General features: G+C 39.7%; 1 protein-coding gene across 2 annotated transcripts in view; it reads left to right on the top strand.

Annotated features, from left to right (window-relative positions):
- Window positions 1–19,058, top strand: part of LRP6 (LDL receptor related protein 6) — a 125,644-nt gene that overhangs the window by 79,882 nt on the left and 26,704 nt on the right. For both annotated transcript variants that reach the window (XM_029965015.1, XM_018085816.2), the window contains exons 8-12: window positions 7,688–7,904; window positions 9,216–9,505; window positions 12,952–13,178; window positions 16,065–16,249; window positions 17,929–18,255. In XM_029965015.1, the coding sequence (XP_029820875.1) occupies window positions 7,688–7,904; window positions 9,216–9,505; window positions 12,952–13,178; window positions 16,065–16,249; window positions 17,929–18,255 (1,246 nt within the window). The remainder of the gene's footprint in view (window positions 1–7,687; window positions 7,905–9,215; window positions 9,506–12,951; window positions 13,179–16,064; window positions 16,250–17,928; window positions 18,256–19,058) is intronic.

Raw genomic sequence — 19,058 nt, 5'->3', positions numbered from 1 at the left:
GGCTTTGGACCTGGTATGTAGGCCCGTATGCTATTTTCAAGGCCTCATAGATTTTGTGGTCTTAACCTGGATATCTTTTCTGGTACTATACATCATCTTGTAACGTGGCAAAGGGTCTGTGAAAAGAGGTGGAAAACCAAGCTCTTGGACATGCAGAGACTGTCAGCATTGAAGTGATTAAGTGAATGGGAGCAGTTGAATTAACTTAAATGCTTACTGCCACCAAAGCTGAAAAGTATTTCATAACATTTTCGCCACTTTGCGCTGGCCGAGTCTCTCATTGGACTGTTCCCTGAACCACTTGGGCTTGCTAAAATGCCAGAAAACTTTGCACATTTTTTCCTTCTACAAAAAAATCATTTATGATTGCTTACGAAGGAGTCTGGAAAACAACTTAAAAATAAGTTTCTGGGGCAAGGTCCTGAAAAAAAGTACCTTGGGAAAGAAGAAGAGAACAGAGGCTTTCACCCATATGCAAGAGCATTAGGAGTTGTTTTAGCAAACGCAATCTTGTAAAACTATCCCCCAAACCCACTGTGAGGATTCAGATTGGTCTTGGCTAGTGTTTTTTGCTTTCTGCAAAGCATTGTGTATGGTTGCTCATAGGTCTTAGTTTGCTAAATAATAAGTTGCAAAATGCAGTTACTATTTCCTTTGTTATCCCTTCATAGCAAAGCATTTTTATTCACTTGTTTTACCACTGAATCTTCTCAGAGTAGCTTCTTTTTCCCCCCTGAAAATCTCTCTTCTTATCTTGTTCATTCATTTGGCTCATTTTTTTTCTTAACCTGTTCTTTACAAATGCAAGGGTTTTTTTGTAAAGCATGAGATTGCCTAGGAGCCGTCATATGTGATTGTCACAATGGTTCTAAAATCCTTTTCCTGCCTACTTGTCCCCTTACCTGACTTAAGTAATTTCATTAAAAACTGAACCAATTGTTTCTAAAATTAAATTCCATCGCTGAGAAAACATTTCTGTTGACATTGATTGATCAGTGAGCTAGGAAAGTTGTCCTGTTGTTAAAGAAATGAGCGTTTAACAGTGTCTGTACCATGATAGGGTATTTACGAAGTTAATCTCTATTCTGTTCTTACATATTTATCTTCACTGCAGTCCTGTTAGGAATATTATCCATGCTCAGAAAAAATATATTTTGAATTATTTGGAAAAATTGTTAGAGCTCAAAAGGAAATTGAGGGTGCTGGGGAACTGTTAAATTAGAAATTGTTAATGGCTGTTATAAAACAATTAACAGTAGGAAATTGTAGAGTTGACTGGAGGCATTTGGTTTTTGAAGCAAATAGAAAGGGTTCCAGGGGTTTCCTTCTGCTGATTACTCAGGATTTCACTGCAATGAAGAGATGACTTCCCATTTAATATCTAAAACATTTCATAACATTTTAGAATTGTGGGAAAATGCTGTTAACAGTAAGTTAATGACAGTGACAGAATAATTTCCTCAAACTGAGTTGGAAGTTTCAATTGCTCACTTAAAGAGAGTATAGTTGATCAAGACTCTAAATTTTTAGAGTGGAAGACTAATAAAACTGGAAATTTAGACGTGTTAATCATATGATATTGCTGCATTTGTAACAGTAAAAGCATTCCATTCTGTTTTGTTTATGTTACTTAAAGAAGCAAGTTGAAAATTTATCATTCTCAAACCCAGTTTGAAAAAATGCTAATATAATGATTAGAAGGCATTCTGGCTGTCTTTTAGAGTTATTTTTAGGAGAAATGCTGCCCCAGTTTTCTTTTTTTTCCTTAACCAAATAAATTTAATGAGTGTAGTGTTGGTTTTCACTTTTTTGGTAAAGTAAGATTCGTGTATATTTAGATAGACAATGAACAGTCATATCCCTGATTAGCAGTGCCATGAACTGAGTCATTATTTGTTGCATCAAATAGCATGTGTAAGTATTTACCGTTGGATAATCAGGGCTGAAGGAACTAAGCCTAAACTGTGAGTATTCCTAGATTATTTCAGGTATAATGCAAGCCTTGCTCAGTATCTTTTCCCATTGTATATTGGAATATCAGGCTATTTGTATTGAATTCAGTATTTCACAGCTGTTCAACAGTGATGCTTCTCTGCAATCATCTTAAGCAGAGCAGTGTTTAATGATCAAGCTTGTGAGAAATTCACTTTTTTACCTCTGTTTTTATTTGTATTTATTCCTATGGTGCGTTAGCATGACCCATGTAAAAATTGTGAAGGTGATAATTATGATTTTTTTTGCTGTTCTTAAACTATGGGAAGAAACCCAACTTGTCATTAGAATGACTTAAAAATTTAAGGTCTGCTCAGGAAGAATTTACCTTTTTTTCTGTGATGTTTCCTTCACAGAAGTCTGTGCCAAACGTCTGGAGTTTTGTGCATGCTGTAAAGTAAATTGTAACTGTATATCTAAGAGTATATTTCAACATATACCAAGGAAACAACAAGCTAGTGTGCACTTGTGGAACACATGACATGCAAAGCATTGCCACAGGGTGAGAAGGCTAATTCCTTATCCTTTCAGAAGAAACATAAATGCTACAATTGCATCGTTCCTGTGAGTTAACCTGAGGAGATGATTGCCAAATCTAAAGGCTGATAGAAATTTTGTAGGGCTGGTGCAGTGATGGCAGCAGTATTTGAGTAGGGTAGTTGAGGTCCTGTATATTAAGTGAGGTCTTCTGACCTCTCTGAGGATCACTAAGCTGGTGCTAGTAAAGATGCTGAAGTTCAGGAACCAATAGCAGCTAAGGTATCTGTTATTTGTCCAAAAATTGGCTGTTGATTTTAAAAATCAGGGCTGAGGTTCAAGTTACTATTAATTTATTGTAAGATGTTTGTATCTGAAATTAGATGAGTTTGTGGATTTTACTGGAAGAAGTTGTTTGGTTTGGATTTTTGGGGGTTTTTTTTGCTGATGTGTGTGTCTGTGAAATAAATGAAGTTCTGGCAACATCTTGTAGTATTAGCTGGGGACTTCCAGTAATCTTTCATTTTTTGAAGATAGTGTTACCAGGTGGTGTTTATAAATTTTCATTGTGTGTTGACTTCCTTTGCTCCCATTATTCTGAGAAAGAACTTGATACTTAACCTGCTCCCTTATTATTTATAACTACATCCAAAAGAGGACCCAGGAAACTACAGGCCCATTAGTCTTACTCCAGTCCCTGGAAAGAGTTCTCCTAGAGACTTGCAAGCCAAATGAAGCAGGTAGCCAACACAGATTTCCCAAGGGCAAAAAAAGGACAAGTGCAAGGTCCTGCATGTGGTATGACATAAACTAAGAGCCCAAAACAGGCTAGGAACTGTGTGGTTGGGAAGGAACCTTGCTGAAAGGGACCTGCAGGTCCTGGTAGAGTGTACATAAATCCAGCATGCTGCTGCAGCAATGAAGGCAAATCAGATCCTGAGCTGTGTCCACAGGGATTGCTAGCAGAGGTGAGGACATGATCATCCCACTTTACTCAATGCTTGTCAGGCCATACCTAGAGACCTGTATCCAGCTCTGGTCCCTACAGTTCAAAAAAGATGCAGAGAGACTGGAGAGGGCCTAAAGGAAGGCCACAATGATGATCATAGGAGAACATGTCCCGTGAGTAAAGACAGAAGGGGTTTGGTCTTTTCTCCCTGGAGAAGAGAAGGCTCTGGACATTTTTCCAGTACTCAAGGAGGATGGAGGCTCTCCCAACACATGGAGCCACATGGAGAGGACAGGAGCAACTGGTACAAGTTGCACTGAGGGAGATTTCCTCTTAATGTAAGACAGAAATATTTTACTGAAGGATGTGATTGAGTCCCGATCACTGGAAGTTGTCAAGTTATGACTGGACAGGATAATCTCATCTAGGCTCCTTTCCCACAAAAAATTGGAGCACATGATCTTTCGAGGTACCTTCCAACCTGGACTGGTCTATGATTCTGTGGCTCTATATTGAAAATTAAACTCTGCTTATGAGTTCATTTGAAAAGTTTATATGAAAGGTTAATGTGAATGGTTTGCACTCTGTCACCTTGGCCTCAGTCATCCATACTGAAGGCTGTCTGACACCTTGTAGAACAGGGCTCTTATGTTTGATCTAAGTAGCCCAGTAGGGACAGACACTTTATATGATTAGCATCTCCTCAGTGCTGGGCACATAAACTAGTGTACATTTGCTTAGTCTCTGCTGCCACTGGCCTTGGTCCACTGGACCTGAGTGGACTGCTTGTCTGCACAGTTTTGCCAGGGTTCTAGCACAACCTCTAACCAGAGCTGAACATGATTTTAATGAATGAGATAGATTAGTGGTGAAACTCTAGACTTAAAACAGTTAAATGACAAGTTTAAACTACCATTTTGATAATCCCAGATTATCAAAATGGCGAATTTACTGCATTAGTTTATTCATCACAGTGATTAATGGTATTCAGGAGTGAATTGAATGCAGGGTATATGATAGCAAGAAAGACCCTTAGAATATGTCTCTGTGCATGCCAGTCTGTAACTTTAAATTAGAAGTACTGCTTCAAAGTTGTTATTTTATTGTTCCTGCTGATCATTAAGTACAGCATCTTAAAAATGTGACTACATTTTTAGCAGTAATTAACTTTGAATAAGCTGTATTTTCTTGAGGCCATAGGTTTGCATTCATTATTATTCTAGCATAAACAAAGCCCTTATTCTACAAACAGGATATCTGGTATTTTTTCTGAGGCCATTTAATTTTTGGACTTTGTTTTATCTTTTCTTTCATGGAACTATTTGCTTTTTCAGTAAAGGTGGTGTTTATGGTTGCACCACATCTGTTTCCTCTAGTAGCCTACATTCTCAGTGTGGTTTGTAGTATAATGGCCTCAGAATGTAAAACTCACACCACATTGTGGTTAAAAGCAGCATAAACCTCTGGAGTCACTGCCTCATAGCAGCTGAAGATAGGTTTCTTGTATTTGGGATTCTGGACAGGTTTCACTGTGATGAGCTGATCCATGTGGAACTGGAGATGGGGGAAGGAATGCATAAAGGAGTATTGACTGGGACTTGATTATTGTCTGAATTTCAGTATGCGAAAAGATGATGCTGGAATTCTTTGAAATTGATTAATTAGTGATTGTTTCTTTTTTCTTTGTTTTTGTTATATGTATCATCCCTACATCCCTTGCCACTTTCCTTCTGCCTTACACCAGACTGCTTGATTCTGTAACCTATGGCTGAAATTCTATTCAAATCACCTAAAATGCAACCAAAGTGCGTGCAGACAATATGGTGCCATGGAAAAAAAATTAAAAATATGTATACATATGAGTGTGTGTGTGTATATATATATATATGTATATATATATATATGGTGGTACCTGGCTGCTAATGGGCAGATGTTTATATTAAGTAAGATTTCACAGATGTACTCAGGTAAAATTGCAGTGAGAGCAGGGTGGCAGGTATGTGTAGGTACTTTCAGATAGGTGCATGTTTTGTGTAGGTGACATATAAGTGTCTTTCAAAATAGCCTGTATGAGTCAACCCAAAAATTAATTAAAAGCAGATACTTAATCCTTAAGTCCTCTGTTCTCTTTTCCTGACTTTCTCCAGTATAGGGGGAAGCTTACTTAAACAGCTCTTGTTTTAATGTTTGCCAAAGAAAGTTCATCTCACACCCCACACCTTCTCTTTGCCAGTAGTTAAGCTCTTCCTTAATTAGAGGATTTTCTTTCTTTTATGAGTACAAGGCAAAAAATGTAATTTCTAAAGATACTGCTTTGTGATGGTGATGTTTTATTGCTTATTACTATGTGGTTTTAGTTGATTCACTTTACAACATCCTTCCATTCTGTGTATCTTTTTAGTCTGCTTAGCAAGCACTAATTGCCATGTATTAATTAGTTGCAAACAAATGGCTTATCTCTGTAGTCTAAAGGGGAGGGGGAAACAAGTCATCACAGATGAGTCGTCTATTTTTGAGATACATGTGCATTTGTAGAAGCATACACTGCTAGACTGAAGATTTTTGGTAAGCCAATGCCATAAAGTAATTATGAGCTTTTCTTAAGTAGATATGGAGCTTATTCCTACAAACCAGCAAGTATACAGAGCCCCTTTGATTTTTCTGTGGGAAATGTGCACATAAAAATTCAATTCCCATTCAAATATACTGAGAGTAAGTGCCATAATGTCAGGAAGTTTGACAAGGAATAGTTCTAAGGAGAAATTAAATTATTGTGAAGATTATAGCATTTCTTCCAGTTTTTTAGAGAATTTATAAATATTTTATTAATGTGTATGTTATACTGTATGCTGGGAAAGGTGTGTTTCAGTTCTGCTTCTCTATTCATTTCCTCTCTTCTCGTATGTGCTTGGGTAGGCAAAAGGTACAAGTTGCTCCAAACTGACCTTTACACTTCTTGCGAGCTAGGAAATTATTCTGGATGAAAACTATCATCCATCTAGTCTGACTTTCTAAATCAATTGATCCTGAAGGTTGTCATTACACAAGTCTTTGAGTTTAAGCCCTGGGAAGAAAGGGAAGTCATACACACTTGTTTGTGGCTGTCTCAATTCCACAAGGCAAGTGAGAGAGATTTGAAAACAGTGATTTAGTAAATCATTCTTTTTCTAGTCCTTTACTTAGAAATCCTTGGGCAGTGGGAAGGATGTTTAAATGTTTCAGGGATTAGTACGCTATCTTGAATTTTGTGAATCATATTATTTTGGGAAGTTTTTATATTAAGGTTGGTTGGGGTTTTTTTTTCTGTTTTTGGAAGGGTGGTATACATGCTGTAAGCTCAAGCTATAAATTTGAAACAAGCAGGAATATTTCAGAAGATTTTTTCTGAAAAATTACCATGCTGAATAATTTTTAAGCTTTTCTTAAAACACAGGACTCTTCATTCATGTCAGTATGGTACTTTTTGTAATAATATTTGGCATTCATAAGGTACTTGATCACTTGAAGATGCATACATATGTTTAATTAATCCTCTCAGTGCCTCTTTGAGGAAGTTAGGTATTACTCCTTTTTGGCAGTAGAGAAAAATGACACAGTAAATTCAAGTGTCTTGATCAAAGGCATGCAATTATTTACAGACTATTACTGTTCCTTGTAGTAAAAAATTAATGTACTTAATTTTGAAGAATGTAAGACTGGTTTCTTATTCAGACTTGGGAATATAAATATACTCTGTAGATTGTCTTGACTGTTTGACTCCCAGTATTTATGTGGGGCTTCCTCTTATTGCTCTCTATAACCTGGGCAAAGCTCACTTGGGAGGGACTGTGGAATACAAGAAGCTGACCCAGAATTCCTTAACCCTTGTAAGTTTATCTTCATTCCTGTAAAACACAGCGTCTCCCATTTAAAACTAAACCAAAACTCATGTCAGAAATAAAAAAGAGGCGTAACAAGTGTAAATACTACTACATAATAATAGTTCCTAAAGCAAATGTAAGGAGTGTTGTGTCATAATTTCGTATTATGATCTGCTTATGAGACTAGCCTTATAAATAAGGGATCCTCCATGGCTTTTAGAGTAAGTGCCCCTTAATATAGTCTCTTTTTTTTTATTACGATGCTGTATAACATTGATAGCATTATAATGGATAGGAAATTATTTCTTCATTTGAAATCTAAGTGTGGAGCAGCTAGTTTATTAATCTGACAAATAGCAGCAGATTTATTCTATATACCTAATAAATTTGTGTTTGTATATGTGCATAGGTCATGAATACTGATGGAACTGGTAGAAGAGTTCTGGTGGAGGACAAACTGCCTCATATATTTGGATTCACGTTGTTGGGAGACTACATTTATTGGACAGACTGGCAAAGACGCAGCATCGAACGCGTGCATAAACGCACAGCAGAGAGAGAGATCATCATAGATCAACTGCCTGATCTAATGGGCCTAAAAGCTACAAATGTTCACCAGATAATTGGTGAGTAAAAATTCTAATAAGGCAAGTGAAAATGAAATAGAAAATTTCAGCAGTGCTATTCTGCAGATTTTTAGAAATGGACAGAACGCAGTTCTATTGCATGATAACTGCCGGCAGCAGTTTGATGGGATGGGTTAGGTCTTGTGTGAGGTGCTTCAGTTCTCTAACTTGGAAGAATATTGAGCTGGAAAACAACCAGGCACACCCCAAACCAGGTAATTTTCTGCTTCTTAGGGAATCGGAACAGCTTGTAAATCTGAACAGCCCTGGATCCAGAAGAAGAAAAGAAGGATCATGGAAAATGAATCTTCTTTTTGTAACAGCTAACTATTTATGAACCTGCAGCTGTAGCAACTCTTCATCTTGCAATCTGAGCATGTGCTCCCAGTGTGCAAAAGCTAAGACTGAGCTGGTTTGAGTCTGTTAAGTACTTTTCACATTAATGCTAGAAAATCATCTTTAAAAATAATTAGAAGTACTTCCTGTCCTGTAGTGTATGTGATGTAAAAAAAGGAGGATCTAGCTTTAAACTGGCTGTCATAGGCTATCCAAACACTGGTAGCAGTGTAACTGTAGCATCACAGAACTCATCACCTTACCTGAATATTCTGCTGTGTGGGTAAGGCTTGCAGCTTCTTGCTGCCATGTGTGGATTGTACTGCAGGAAAGTAGTCAAATGTAGTTGAGCTATATCTTTACATGGCTACTGCCACACTAACAAGGTGCCCCAAGGTATATGTGCTTTAATTGCAGCCCTCTTTCCAACTGTTTGGCCAATGGAACTCGTGAGTGCCAAGCATCTCTTAGTAGGTGCATTTGCAGCACGTGCAGGTACACAAGTGAGTATTGCAAAGAGCTGCTTCACTTGCATCCTAGAGAGAAGAGACCATTGAATGGATGTGAAAATAGATGGGCAAATTTTTCACCTCTAGGAATGCACCTGGGCTGTAGGAATGTAACTGGACCAGTGTACTGTAAAAAGCAGCAGAACATACACTTGCTTACATGCTTCAGTGCTTGTGCTGTGAACTGGAATTCTCAGTAGCTGTAGAAGTCCAGATCCTTTTCCATAATGCTGGGTTTGTTTCATGGGGTAAGGAAAACAAGCCCTGGCTTTCTAGCCAAGTAGAGTAACGTCTGTCTGAAGGATTACAGGAAATGAACAAAAATTAATTTATTCAGAGAATATAAGGAGAAAAACGATATGTTTACTTAAAGACTCATAGTGTTGTTGATGCATGTGAGGACTAGCTTCACCTTTCACCTGAAGTCGGTTTGCAATGGTTGCTTTTGCTTTTACTGCATGCTTAGGTACAAACCCATGTGCGGAAGATAACGGCGGCTGCAGCCACCTGTGTCTGTACAGACCACAAGGCCTTCGCTGCGCCTGCCCCATCGGCTTGGAGCTCATCAATGACATGAGGACCTGCATCGTCCCAGAAGCTTTCCTGCTGTTTTCTCGGAGAGCAGATATCAGACGAATCTCTCTAGAAACCAACAACAACAACGTTGCTATCCCGCTCACTGGAGTCAAGGAAGCTTCCGCTCTGGATTTTGATGTGACAGACAATCGCATTTACTGGACTGACATTTCACTGAAGGTAGAGATTTATTCCATATTGGCTATTCAGCTATTACAACCTTCTTGAGATACTTTAGAATGGATTGATAAATGCAGTTCACAAAATTCAAGGGATATGTAAAAGAGCATTTTCTAACTAAGAATGGCGTACATTTTTGTTACACTACATTCTCTCCTAGAATTTGTTTGTATTGGATTTGCATGGTAAGGTTTTGGTAGTGAGAGGGCTACAGGGTTGGCTTCTGTGAAAAGCTGCCAGAAGTTTCCCCATGTCCAACAGTGCCAATGCCAGCCAGCTCCAGGACACACCTGCCCCTAGCCAAGGCTGAACCCTTTCAGCAACGGTGGCAGAGCCTCTGGGGTAAAGTATTTAAGGGAAAAAAGTTACCACAACCACCACAACTGCAGCTGGAAAGAGCAGTGAGAATATGAAAGAGAAACAGCTGTGCAGACACCAAGGTAAGTGAGGAAAGAGAGTGAGGAGGTGCTTCAGGCACGAGAGCAGAGATTCCCCCTGCAGCCCATGGTGCAGCCTGCAGTGAGGCAGCTGTGTCCCTGCAGCCCATGGAGGTCCATGAGGATGCAGAGATCCACCTGCAGCACGTGGAGGACCCAATGCCAGAACAGATGGATGCCTGAAGGAGGCTGTGACCCCGTGGGAAACCCATGCTGGAGCAGACTCCTGGCAGAGACCTGCAGACCTTTGAGGAGCCCAGACTGGAGCAGTTTTGCTGGCAGGACTTGTGAGCCTGGGCTGAGGGACCCAGGTTGGAGTAGCCTGTTCTAGAAAGACCTTTGGAAGGGACCCATGCTGGAGCACTTTGTGAAGAACTGCCATCTGAGGGAAGGACTCATACTGGGAGGGTCCCCCACACCAGAGCAGGGGGAGTCCTCCCCATGAGGAGGAAGGAGCAGCAGAGGCAACGTGTGATGAACTGACCACAACCCTGTGAGACACTGGATTATTGTATTAATTATTGTGTTGGACCAACTCAAGGAGGAAAGGGTGGGGGGCAAGGCAATTTCATGGAGGTGAGGTAATGCCCATTTCCCAGTCCCTGTGAGTCTCACCAGGCAACGCCAGAATAGCTGTCAGTCAAAGGCAGCCCAGGAGCACAGCCTATACCACACCCTGGAACCCCTAACCCTGCCTTAGGTTGGCTGGCACGGTGGGAGCACCACCCCTCCCCCCTCCCCAGAGTGGCCAATGGGCCAGAAGTCCTGCCTGGGAGGCCACAGAAGGCCAGAGCAAATAAAGACAACAGCATGTGGTCTTCATCTTTGCTCAAGCCCTACCACCTGGCCACGTGAAAGCTGGAGTCTCACAGGACTCTGGTGGTAGCTATATAATTTTCTCTTTTTCTCTCTCTTTCTTTAATCTTTCTTCTAATCTCCTTTCTTATTATTTTGGATAGCTGGATACCGAATGGGTTGGGTTTTGCTAAGTTGTATGTGTTAGCATGTGCTAACTCAGTGCTTTGTTGAATGCTTTATTTTGGTTGTATGCCACCCTTTAAATTTTGCCAAGATCTCTTATTTTTCCTTAAGTTTACCAGTAAAAGTACCCCTTGAGAAAATGTGTGAAGCTTTTTCTCTTTTGAGCTCTCTCTTAACATGTTAAAAGAACTGAAGGCTCTTCTAATAATCCAGAGAGCACATATTGATGGAGCCTTGTATATTTTTAAACTAAAACTCGCTTGCTGAGCTTGTAGCTCAAAACTTGGGGTCTTACAAACACCCGTTCCCCATCCTCCCATGCCACTGTGGGCAAGGAGGTAGAGAAATTGGGAGTGAGATAGAGCCTGGGAAGAAGGGAGGGGTGAGGGAAGGTGTTTTAAGATTTGGTTTTATTTCTCATTATTCTGCTCTGATCTGATTGGTAATAAATTTATTTTTTCGAAGTTGAGTCTGTTTTTCCCATGACAGTAACTGGTGAGTGATCTCTCCCTGTCCTTATCTCAACCCCCGAGCCTTTCATTATATTTTCTCTTGGGTACTTGACATCCAGTCAGGATCAACACACAATGTTATTTAAATCTACTATATACATTTTCACATAAAGAATAAGTTTGCAAACATTTACTTTTTGTAGAAAGCTGAGAAGAATGCCATATGGCAGGAGGTTTCAGCAGTCAGAGTTGTTTTACTGAATACATCTAATGGGGGGGAAGCCTTGTCTTGGCTCAGAAAGTGAAAATGGGTCTTGCCCATTTATTAACTTTCAGATACTGCACACAGGTCATATTATGAGTCACAGATTTTATGAAACAGGTCTAGACTGACAAATCAGAAAAGGTGGAGGGTAGGTGTTTAAATGTTGAGTGATGAAATCTGTGTATCATTTGTTTTCTCTGGTACTAGTGAGGCTAGTGATTCCTTTTTGTTTTTCATGGGTTGTAGAATTAGTCAGAATTGTGAGCACTAAAATTTAGTTTTTAATGACTTTTTCTGTAATTGAGTTGAGCCCTGTGCCAACAATAAGTTATGGACTTGTGCAAGTAAAGAATCATCAAAGTTAAAAACACAGAGTTTAAGTGACTTTGCAGGAGGTGACTTGGCTGAACTCTTAGGCATTGGTACTCATTTGAACTGTGTAAGCAATACAGATGAAGACTGAGATATAAACTTCCCTATTGTGTAATGTCACAAACTGGCATAATTATCAGGTAGTGTTCAAACTGGGAAGTAAACAAAAAAAATCAGTGTTTTTTTTAACTTCTGGTGAGTAGTGAGTGAGGAGTGTATGCAGATAGGAATATTAAGGACATAGAAAGGTGGCCCATGTTTGCCAAAAGAATTTTATACCTTCCTAACATTAGTCCTTTACTTACAGGCTTACCAGGAACTGCCTAGACTCTAATATATTATTAAAATATAATTTTGGCTGTATCTGCTATCACAGGCTGATCCTGATGGCAAAGAGTTAAAAAAAAATCTTTGGAATAAAAATACAAGAAGCAATTCTGCTTAGTGAAATTAAATTTAGCCGTCAGTACTGAAACACTTACTCTACTGTGCTCATTGGGAGTTTGGTTATTCCCTTGTGTTTGCTGTTCTGTCCTAAACTTTTTCATTAGGCTGATTTAAATAGTGTCCCATGCTATAACATTGATGTTTTTCTATAGTCCTGGGAGAGCCAAAATATTTCCCTCTCAAGGTTGGCACTGTGTTATTAAGATCACTTTGACATGTAGACTGCTTAATTCAACCAGACTAGTTATCCCATTTATTTCCCCTGTGAAATGCCATTCTAATTGACACAGAATACATTCGTAGAGCACAGTAAATCATTACTTCTGAATAGCAGCATTGTTTGCTTTGCAAATAAGGAGCGTGTTGGAAGATCCTCTTTCCTATGAGATGTCTAAAATCTGAAAGTGTTTAAAATGCAACAAAGGAAACAGCCAGCCCAATGACAGACTGGTAAAATCTCTAATTTGCCTGTGTATCTCTGTATCCCTGCAGACCATCAGCAGAGCGTTTATGAATGGCAGCGCACTGGAACACGTTGTGGAGTTTGGCTTGGATTACCCTGAAGGCATGGCTGTGGACTGGCTGGGGAAGAACCTGTACTGGGCTGATACTGGAACAAATCGTATAGAAGTGTCAAAGCTGGATGGGCAGCATCGCCAGGTGCTGGTGTGGAAAGATCTAGACAGTCCCCGGGCATTGGCATTGGACCCTGCTGAGGGGTAACTTGCTGATTTAATTTTATGTTTATGAACAGTGAAAAACAGCATTGCAATGCTTACTCTAGGGCATGTTAGTTAGGCACAGTGTGTAAACCCTGAGAGAACTGAGCTGGGGAATACAACCTGGTAATTTAGAGGAATGTGCTCCGTATGTCCTGAATAATCAATAAGAATACTAAAAAAAACCCAAACAAACAAAAAAATCAGAGCAGCTCATTAAAAAGGGATTTATATTTAGGTTTACATTAACCACAGAATCAAAGTAGTTTTAGGTTTATGGAATTCATTAATTCAAATACAATACTATAGTATTGAAATGAATATATTTATCATTTTAAAAATTAGGATTTTTTTCATCACAAGTTAGAGTCCATAAAGGTATTAAATGATTTAATTTGAGAGTAGAGAAGGGCAGGTTATAGTCTGAGAATAAGGAAGGTGTTTGTTTCTTCAGATAAGGGAACCTTTTTAGTTGGTATGGACAAGGGAAGCAGTGATAGAGGAGGAGAGGAAACAATTATATCCACCTATCCCCAAAATTAAAGACTTCCTGAGAAGAAACTTCTTAGTTGGATTCAAGTGTATTACAAAAAGCAAAAGTAGGGCAAATAAGCAGAGAGAGGGAGGAAGGAGTGGGGCATGACGAGGTAAACTATTCAGCTTCTAAAATAGCTCTTCTACCATGAAATGCTCATTTGACATTAAATAATTACTGCAAAAGCTTTTTGAGGTTATACCAATATTGTATTACTCTTTATTTTGCAAAAGAAGGAACTTCCTTTACAAAGGTTATGAGATTATCACGGTTTCCGACGACAGTGCAAGAGCTGCAGCAATGCATGTTCCTCCTACTTTGTTTCAGCAAGGTGGTGGCAGTGGTCACAGTGCTTCCCTGACAGAGTTCTGCTCTGCTGCTACTGGGACTCAGATATTGCATTCAGCCCTGACTTGCCAGGGGTTGCCTGGACTAGTACATCAAAGGGAATTCAAGACCAGATTGTTAGATACAGTTACTCATTTGTAACAAAAGGTTGCTATGGATGATTCTAGTTGTACACTGGAAATAGGTTTTTCCCAAGGATTATTATGATTCAATGCTTTGTCTCTTTACTACAGATCAGAAAAAAATTACTTGAGTAGGAAAGCCCTTTTTCTCTTTTTCCTTATAGCAATAGTATAGTTGTATACTTATATATATATATATATGTACTTATATAAGTATACTTATAGTGTAGTTGTACTTTATATAGAAGTTTTCATGGCATTGCTACTATGGGGGCAATTTTAACACTTAGCTCCATGCTATGTACAACTTGCAAAATTTATATACAAAATACTTGCAAAAGTTTTAAGAAAAGATTTCCAAGTACTCCTAGTGTCTAAAGAATAACTCCCCCTTGATCATCAGTTTTTGAAGCAACTTTTCTCATTGTGCAGTTGGTTGGAATTGAAAGACTTCACAGGTGTTTGTTACTAGAGATATTAAAGCAGAAAGGTGTAAACATTGCATGTGAGCTGCATTCCACTTTTGGAAGAAGTGACTAACTAGTCATCAAATATACAGCTTACTCTACTGTACAGTGTCTAAAGAAAATGTAAATATGTACAAGTCTATCCTTCTGCCAAATGAGGCATAAACTGGCATGTGAGTATGTAATAGTCTGTACTTTTGCTCTGGTATAAATGCCATACAATTCTGTGTTATTCTGCTCTTGGCTGATATGTAACACACTTGTTACATGGCTGATTGATTTAGTTGTGTGGAGATGAGCAGTGTGTGCTGGTTTAAAGGTAAACCAACAGGGGAAATGAACTCAAAAGAGAGATTATAAGTCAGAATAACAATTTAATAAAATAATACAATAAGTATGATTATACAGACAAACAATTGGTTTTAACCCACAAAACCCAAATATATAACCCAGCACCCTGGGGCATGAACAGAGTGGTGTTCTTTGGGCCCCCTGAGTCCAAAGGAAAAGGAGAGGGGAAAACCTGTTGGTGAGAGTGCTGGTGCAGTCTGGTCAAGAGTGGTGGTTGCAGTCTGGTCAAGAGTGATGGTTGCAGTCTGGTTGAAAAGTGGTGGTTGCAGTCCAGTCGAGAGTGGTGGTCTGCAGTCTGGTTGAGAGCGGTGATCTGCAGTCTTCCTCTGGATCCCACGAGTGGTTCCAAAGGTCCCAAGACTCCAAGATTATATATCCTCCAGTTCAGGCAGGAATGCTCAGCACCTCCCTCAGGGCAGGGGGGGTTCCTTAATGGGTGTGAGAACAAGAGCAACTCCTATCTCGCAGGCCTCTTAGCACCTAGTTTATAGCCTGAGGAGTCAGGCTCTATGTGCAGATAGTGTAAATGGTTCATTGATAACAGTTTCTGGGAAATGGCATGGAAGGCTATAGAATACACAGTTTTGGGTTACACCCATCCAGTGATGAACTGGTCTCAGCTGTCCTAACTAGGACACAGTGGCATCTATTAACAAAAGTACCCTGGATACCTACCTTTTTGCATTCCTTTGATAGACAACTGACTAGAAACAGAAGATAAGTGCCATGGAAAAATATCCTGCTAAATAACTGGGTATAAATGAGGGTGCCGAACTGCCACCTTTTTGCCTCCTAAATGGCGTACATGGATTAGTTACTACTGAAGTATCGTCATACAGTCCAGCTCCAAGCAGAAAAAATACTATTAGAAGCTTATTGACTCACTTCCTTGCTTGTATTTTGGAAAAAAAAAAAACATTTCGCATAATGGGGCTTAATAAATGCTCAAATTTACAGCTGTTGTTTTTCTCTTGGTCTTTCTGAGGGTTTTTTGTTTTGTTTTTCCTCTCGAGTTCTCTTGGATTGGATGTGATTACTTTCTTGCTTTTGTTCTTTTAATCAGGTTTATGTACTGGACCGAATGGGGTGGTAAGCCAAAGATTGACAGAGCTGCTATGGACGGCAGCGAGCGGACTACCCTGGTACCGAATGTGGGACGTGCCAACGGCCTGACTATTGATTATGCCAAAAGGCGCCTGTACTGGACTGACCTCGATACCAACCTGATAGAATCCTCCAACATGCTGGGTGAGCCTCAGAGCCTCGCGCAGCACCACCACGAGGATGCTGCTGCTTTTTCTGTGTTCCTTGTGGCAGATTGTTGCTTAAATAATGCAAAGATACGCATTGCGAGGCAAAAATAAAATTTTCCAAACTCACGAGGTGTTAACGTTTGCTTCTATAATCCATGTTCATGTAACACAAGATCTAGCAATTTTCTTGTAGATGATAGAGTTTCTCAGAATGTTAAAATTATACAAGGCGTACATATTTCCAGTTATATGTAGGACAAAGCTGTCAGCTTTCAGTGTTTTGGAGGGTCTTGTTTTGCTACTCTGAAGAGCACTGACAAATACATAACAAAGGCAGAGAGAAAGCCAAGATAACAACAGCTTATTCAGTATTTTTCACAATGTAATTTAATACAGTTTGGTTTTAAATCTTTGTTAGTATCCCCAGGCATTTTTCCCGCCATTATTCTTCATGCTAAGGACCTTTTCCTGGCTAGTACTTGTCAGCAGGGGAGTTCTCTTGTACTGGGGTGTTTTGTGATGATTTTTGTAAACTGGTCATTGCAGCTAAATGGAGGTGGAATATTTTATTCTTTCACCGTCTCAGGGTACCGTATTGAGGACCCAAGTCCTCTCAGATTTGCACAGTACCTTTTTTTAATTTCTTGGCACTCATAGGAGTGGGCTGCCTTGCTGTGTGCCAAACTATTCAGACTAGCATTAACACTAGCCAGTATTTAAGGCTAAAGGAGTTTAAACAGTATACTTGCAATAGTGGAACAGAGGTAGAAAAAAATCAAAACAGGAAAATGCAATATGGGAATTATATGTAATATGAAAACTATTCTTCAGCTTCTTCCTTATTTTGGTGTGCTGTGGAGGCTGGCTCTGTGTTCCCTTGCGTAACGTGGAACGGGACGTGGCGTTTGAATTTCTTTTCCCTTGTGCCTGTGGCTAGCGATGGCAGAGTGTGGGGCCATGCATCCTTGACTTCTCTGTGCAAAGAGGGAATGACTTCTTGCTTCATAATCTCCCTTTCATTTTGTGTGACTAGACAGCAGGAGGTGCTGTGGCAATGAAGTGATTGATATAACATGGTAGAAATAATTCCCCCCCCCCCATGTCCTGCACCTTATGGTCTCTTAACGTTTCTACAGTGTACACAATTAACTGTTTCCTGTCTTGGCTTTCTGATTGCTCATTCCTGTTGTGACATTGCAGAGACAGGTTAGTTTAACCTTGTGCATTTAATTTTTTTCATAATGCAATGTAGAATTTCATTAAGCTCATAACAGTTTTAATTTTGTAAGCAGTGGGCAGAGACCCAAATGTGGTGCAAGAGATGCTGAACTGAGAATATAGTGTCAGGTTCCTGCATCAAATTGAGGACCCCGTCTGTTTTGGGGAGGAGGGAAAGGACAGAATCTTTCTAAGAACCCTGATAATTTTCAAAATTGAGACTTTGTTCTTCAACAAAATACATTCTTTTCTGTAAATGGCAAGCAGCATTTCTGTGATAGGCTCTGAGATTTCATTTGAATATTGTGCATTACTTTATAGTTTACTCTTTTAATGATGAAATCGTAACTTTATAGTAATCATGTGTTGACCTTTCTGTACAAGGGACATGTTCAGCAGCATATTGTTTGTCTGCATATAATTCTACTTTTTGTCTCTGTTCCTTTTTGGAAACAGGCCTTGACCGTGAGATTATAGCTGACGACTTGCCTCACCCGTTCGGCTTGACTCAGTATCAGGATTACATTTACTGGACAGACTGGAGCCGGCGCAGCATTGAACGAGCCAACAAGACCAGTGGCCAGAACCGAACGATCATCCAGGGGCATTTGGATTACGTTATGGACATCTTGGTCTTCCATTCATCCAGGCAGGCAGGCTGGAACGAGTGTGCCTCAAGCAACGGTCACTGCTCTCACCTGTGCTTAGCAGTGCCCGTTGGTGGGTTTGTCTGTGGCTGCCCAGCTCACTATTCCTTGAACTCTGACAACAGGACCTGTAGTGGTAAGCCACAATGAATGAAAATGAAAATGCAGAAGCACATGTGTTTAGTAACAGATTGCATTACACTTGGAGGAAAGAGTAGTTTTACAGTTTTATAATACTAAAATCCTACTGAATTTTAAGAGAACAGAGAATATTGAAAGAAATAAAAATATAGTCTTGCAATATACCAGTATCACAAATAAGAGGAATGGCTGTTAGTGAACCTTTTCAATGGCTCAGCTACATCTATTTAAACAGGAAGGCTAAAAATGCTTTTGGTTTTGTATGTCTGTCATACCCTCCTCAAGTGCTTACTTGCTTGTTTATTTATCTGCTTATTTATTTCAAGTCTTGCCTGACATAAAGGATATGTGATAGTTTGGTCTGGATTATGGATTTTGTGCAGGTTTTAGGTGGTCAGGATTTAATTCTGTGGTAGCTGTGTTTTCTGGCTGATGAGATGCTGAGGTGGGCCACTGTCATACCTCGAAAAGTGTTTCTTCCTCAGTGAAGATGGGTTCAGCTCCACGGCCTCCCCAGCAGTCTGATTTCTGATCTCGGTGCAGCCAAGCCCCATTTTTCTTTATTGTTGTGCAGAATACAAAACACGAGGCCCCTCAGGCTGTGTGTAATTAGTTTCTAACCAAATAATTTATCCATCTCTCAATAGCTGGCTGCCAGTGAAGCTGTCATAATTTTGGCAACTACACTGGATGGCTGATTTCCACTGGTGTCATTCAGATTAGTCAGTGGGTGAAGAGATTCATGGTACAGAGAGACAGATTGTATCTTGTCCACATTATGCATGAGTAGCAAAATCC

This window comes from Manacus vitellinus, unplaced genomic scaffold, assembly GCF_001715985.3.
Source record: "Manacus vitellinus isolate BGI_N305 unplaced genomic scaffold, ASM171598v3 scaffold_88_pilon, whole genome shotgun sequence".
Classification (NCBI taxonomy): Eukaryota; Metazoa; Chordata; class Aves; order Passeriformes; family Pipridae; genus Manacus; species Manacus vitellinus.
The sequence above is the reverse complement of the archived record's forward strand: the minus strand, read 5'-3'. Positions and strand labels throughout refer to the sequence as shown.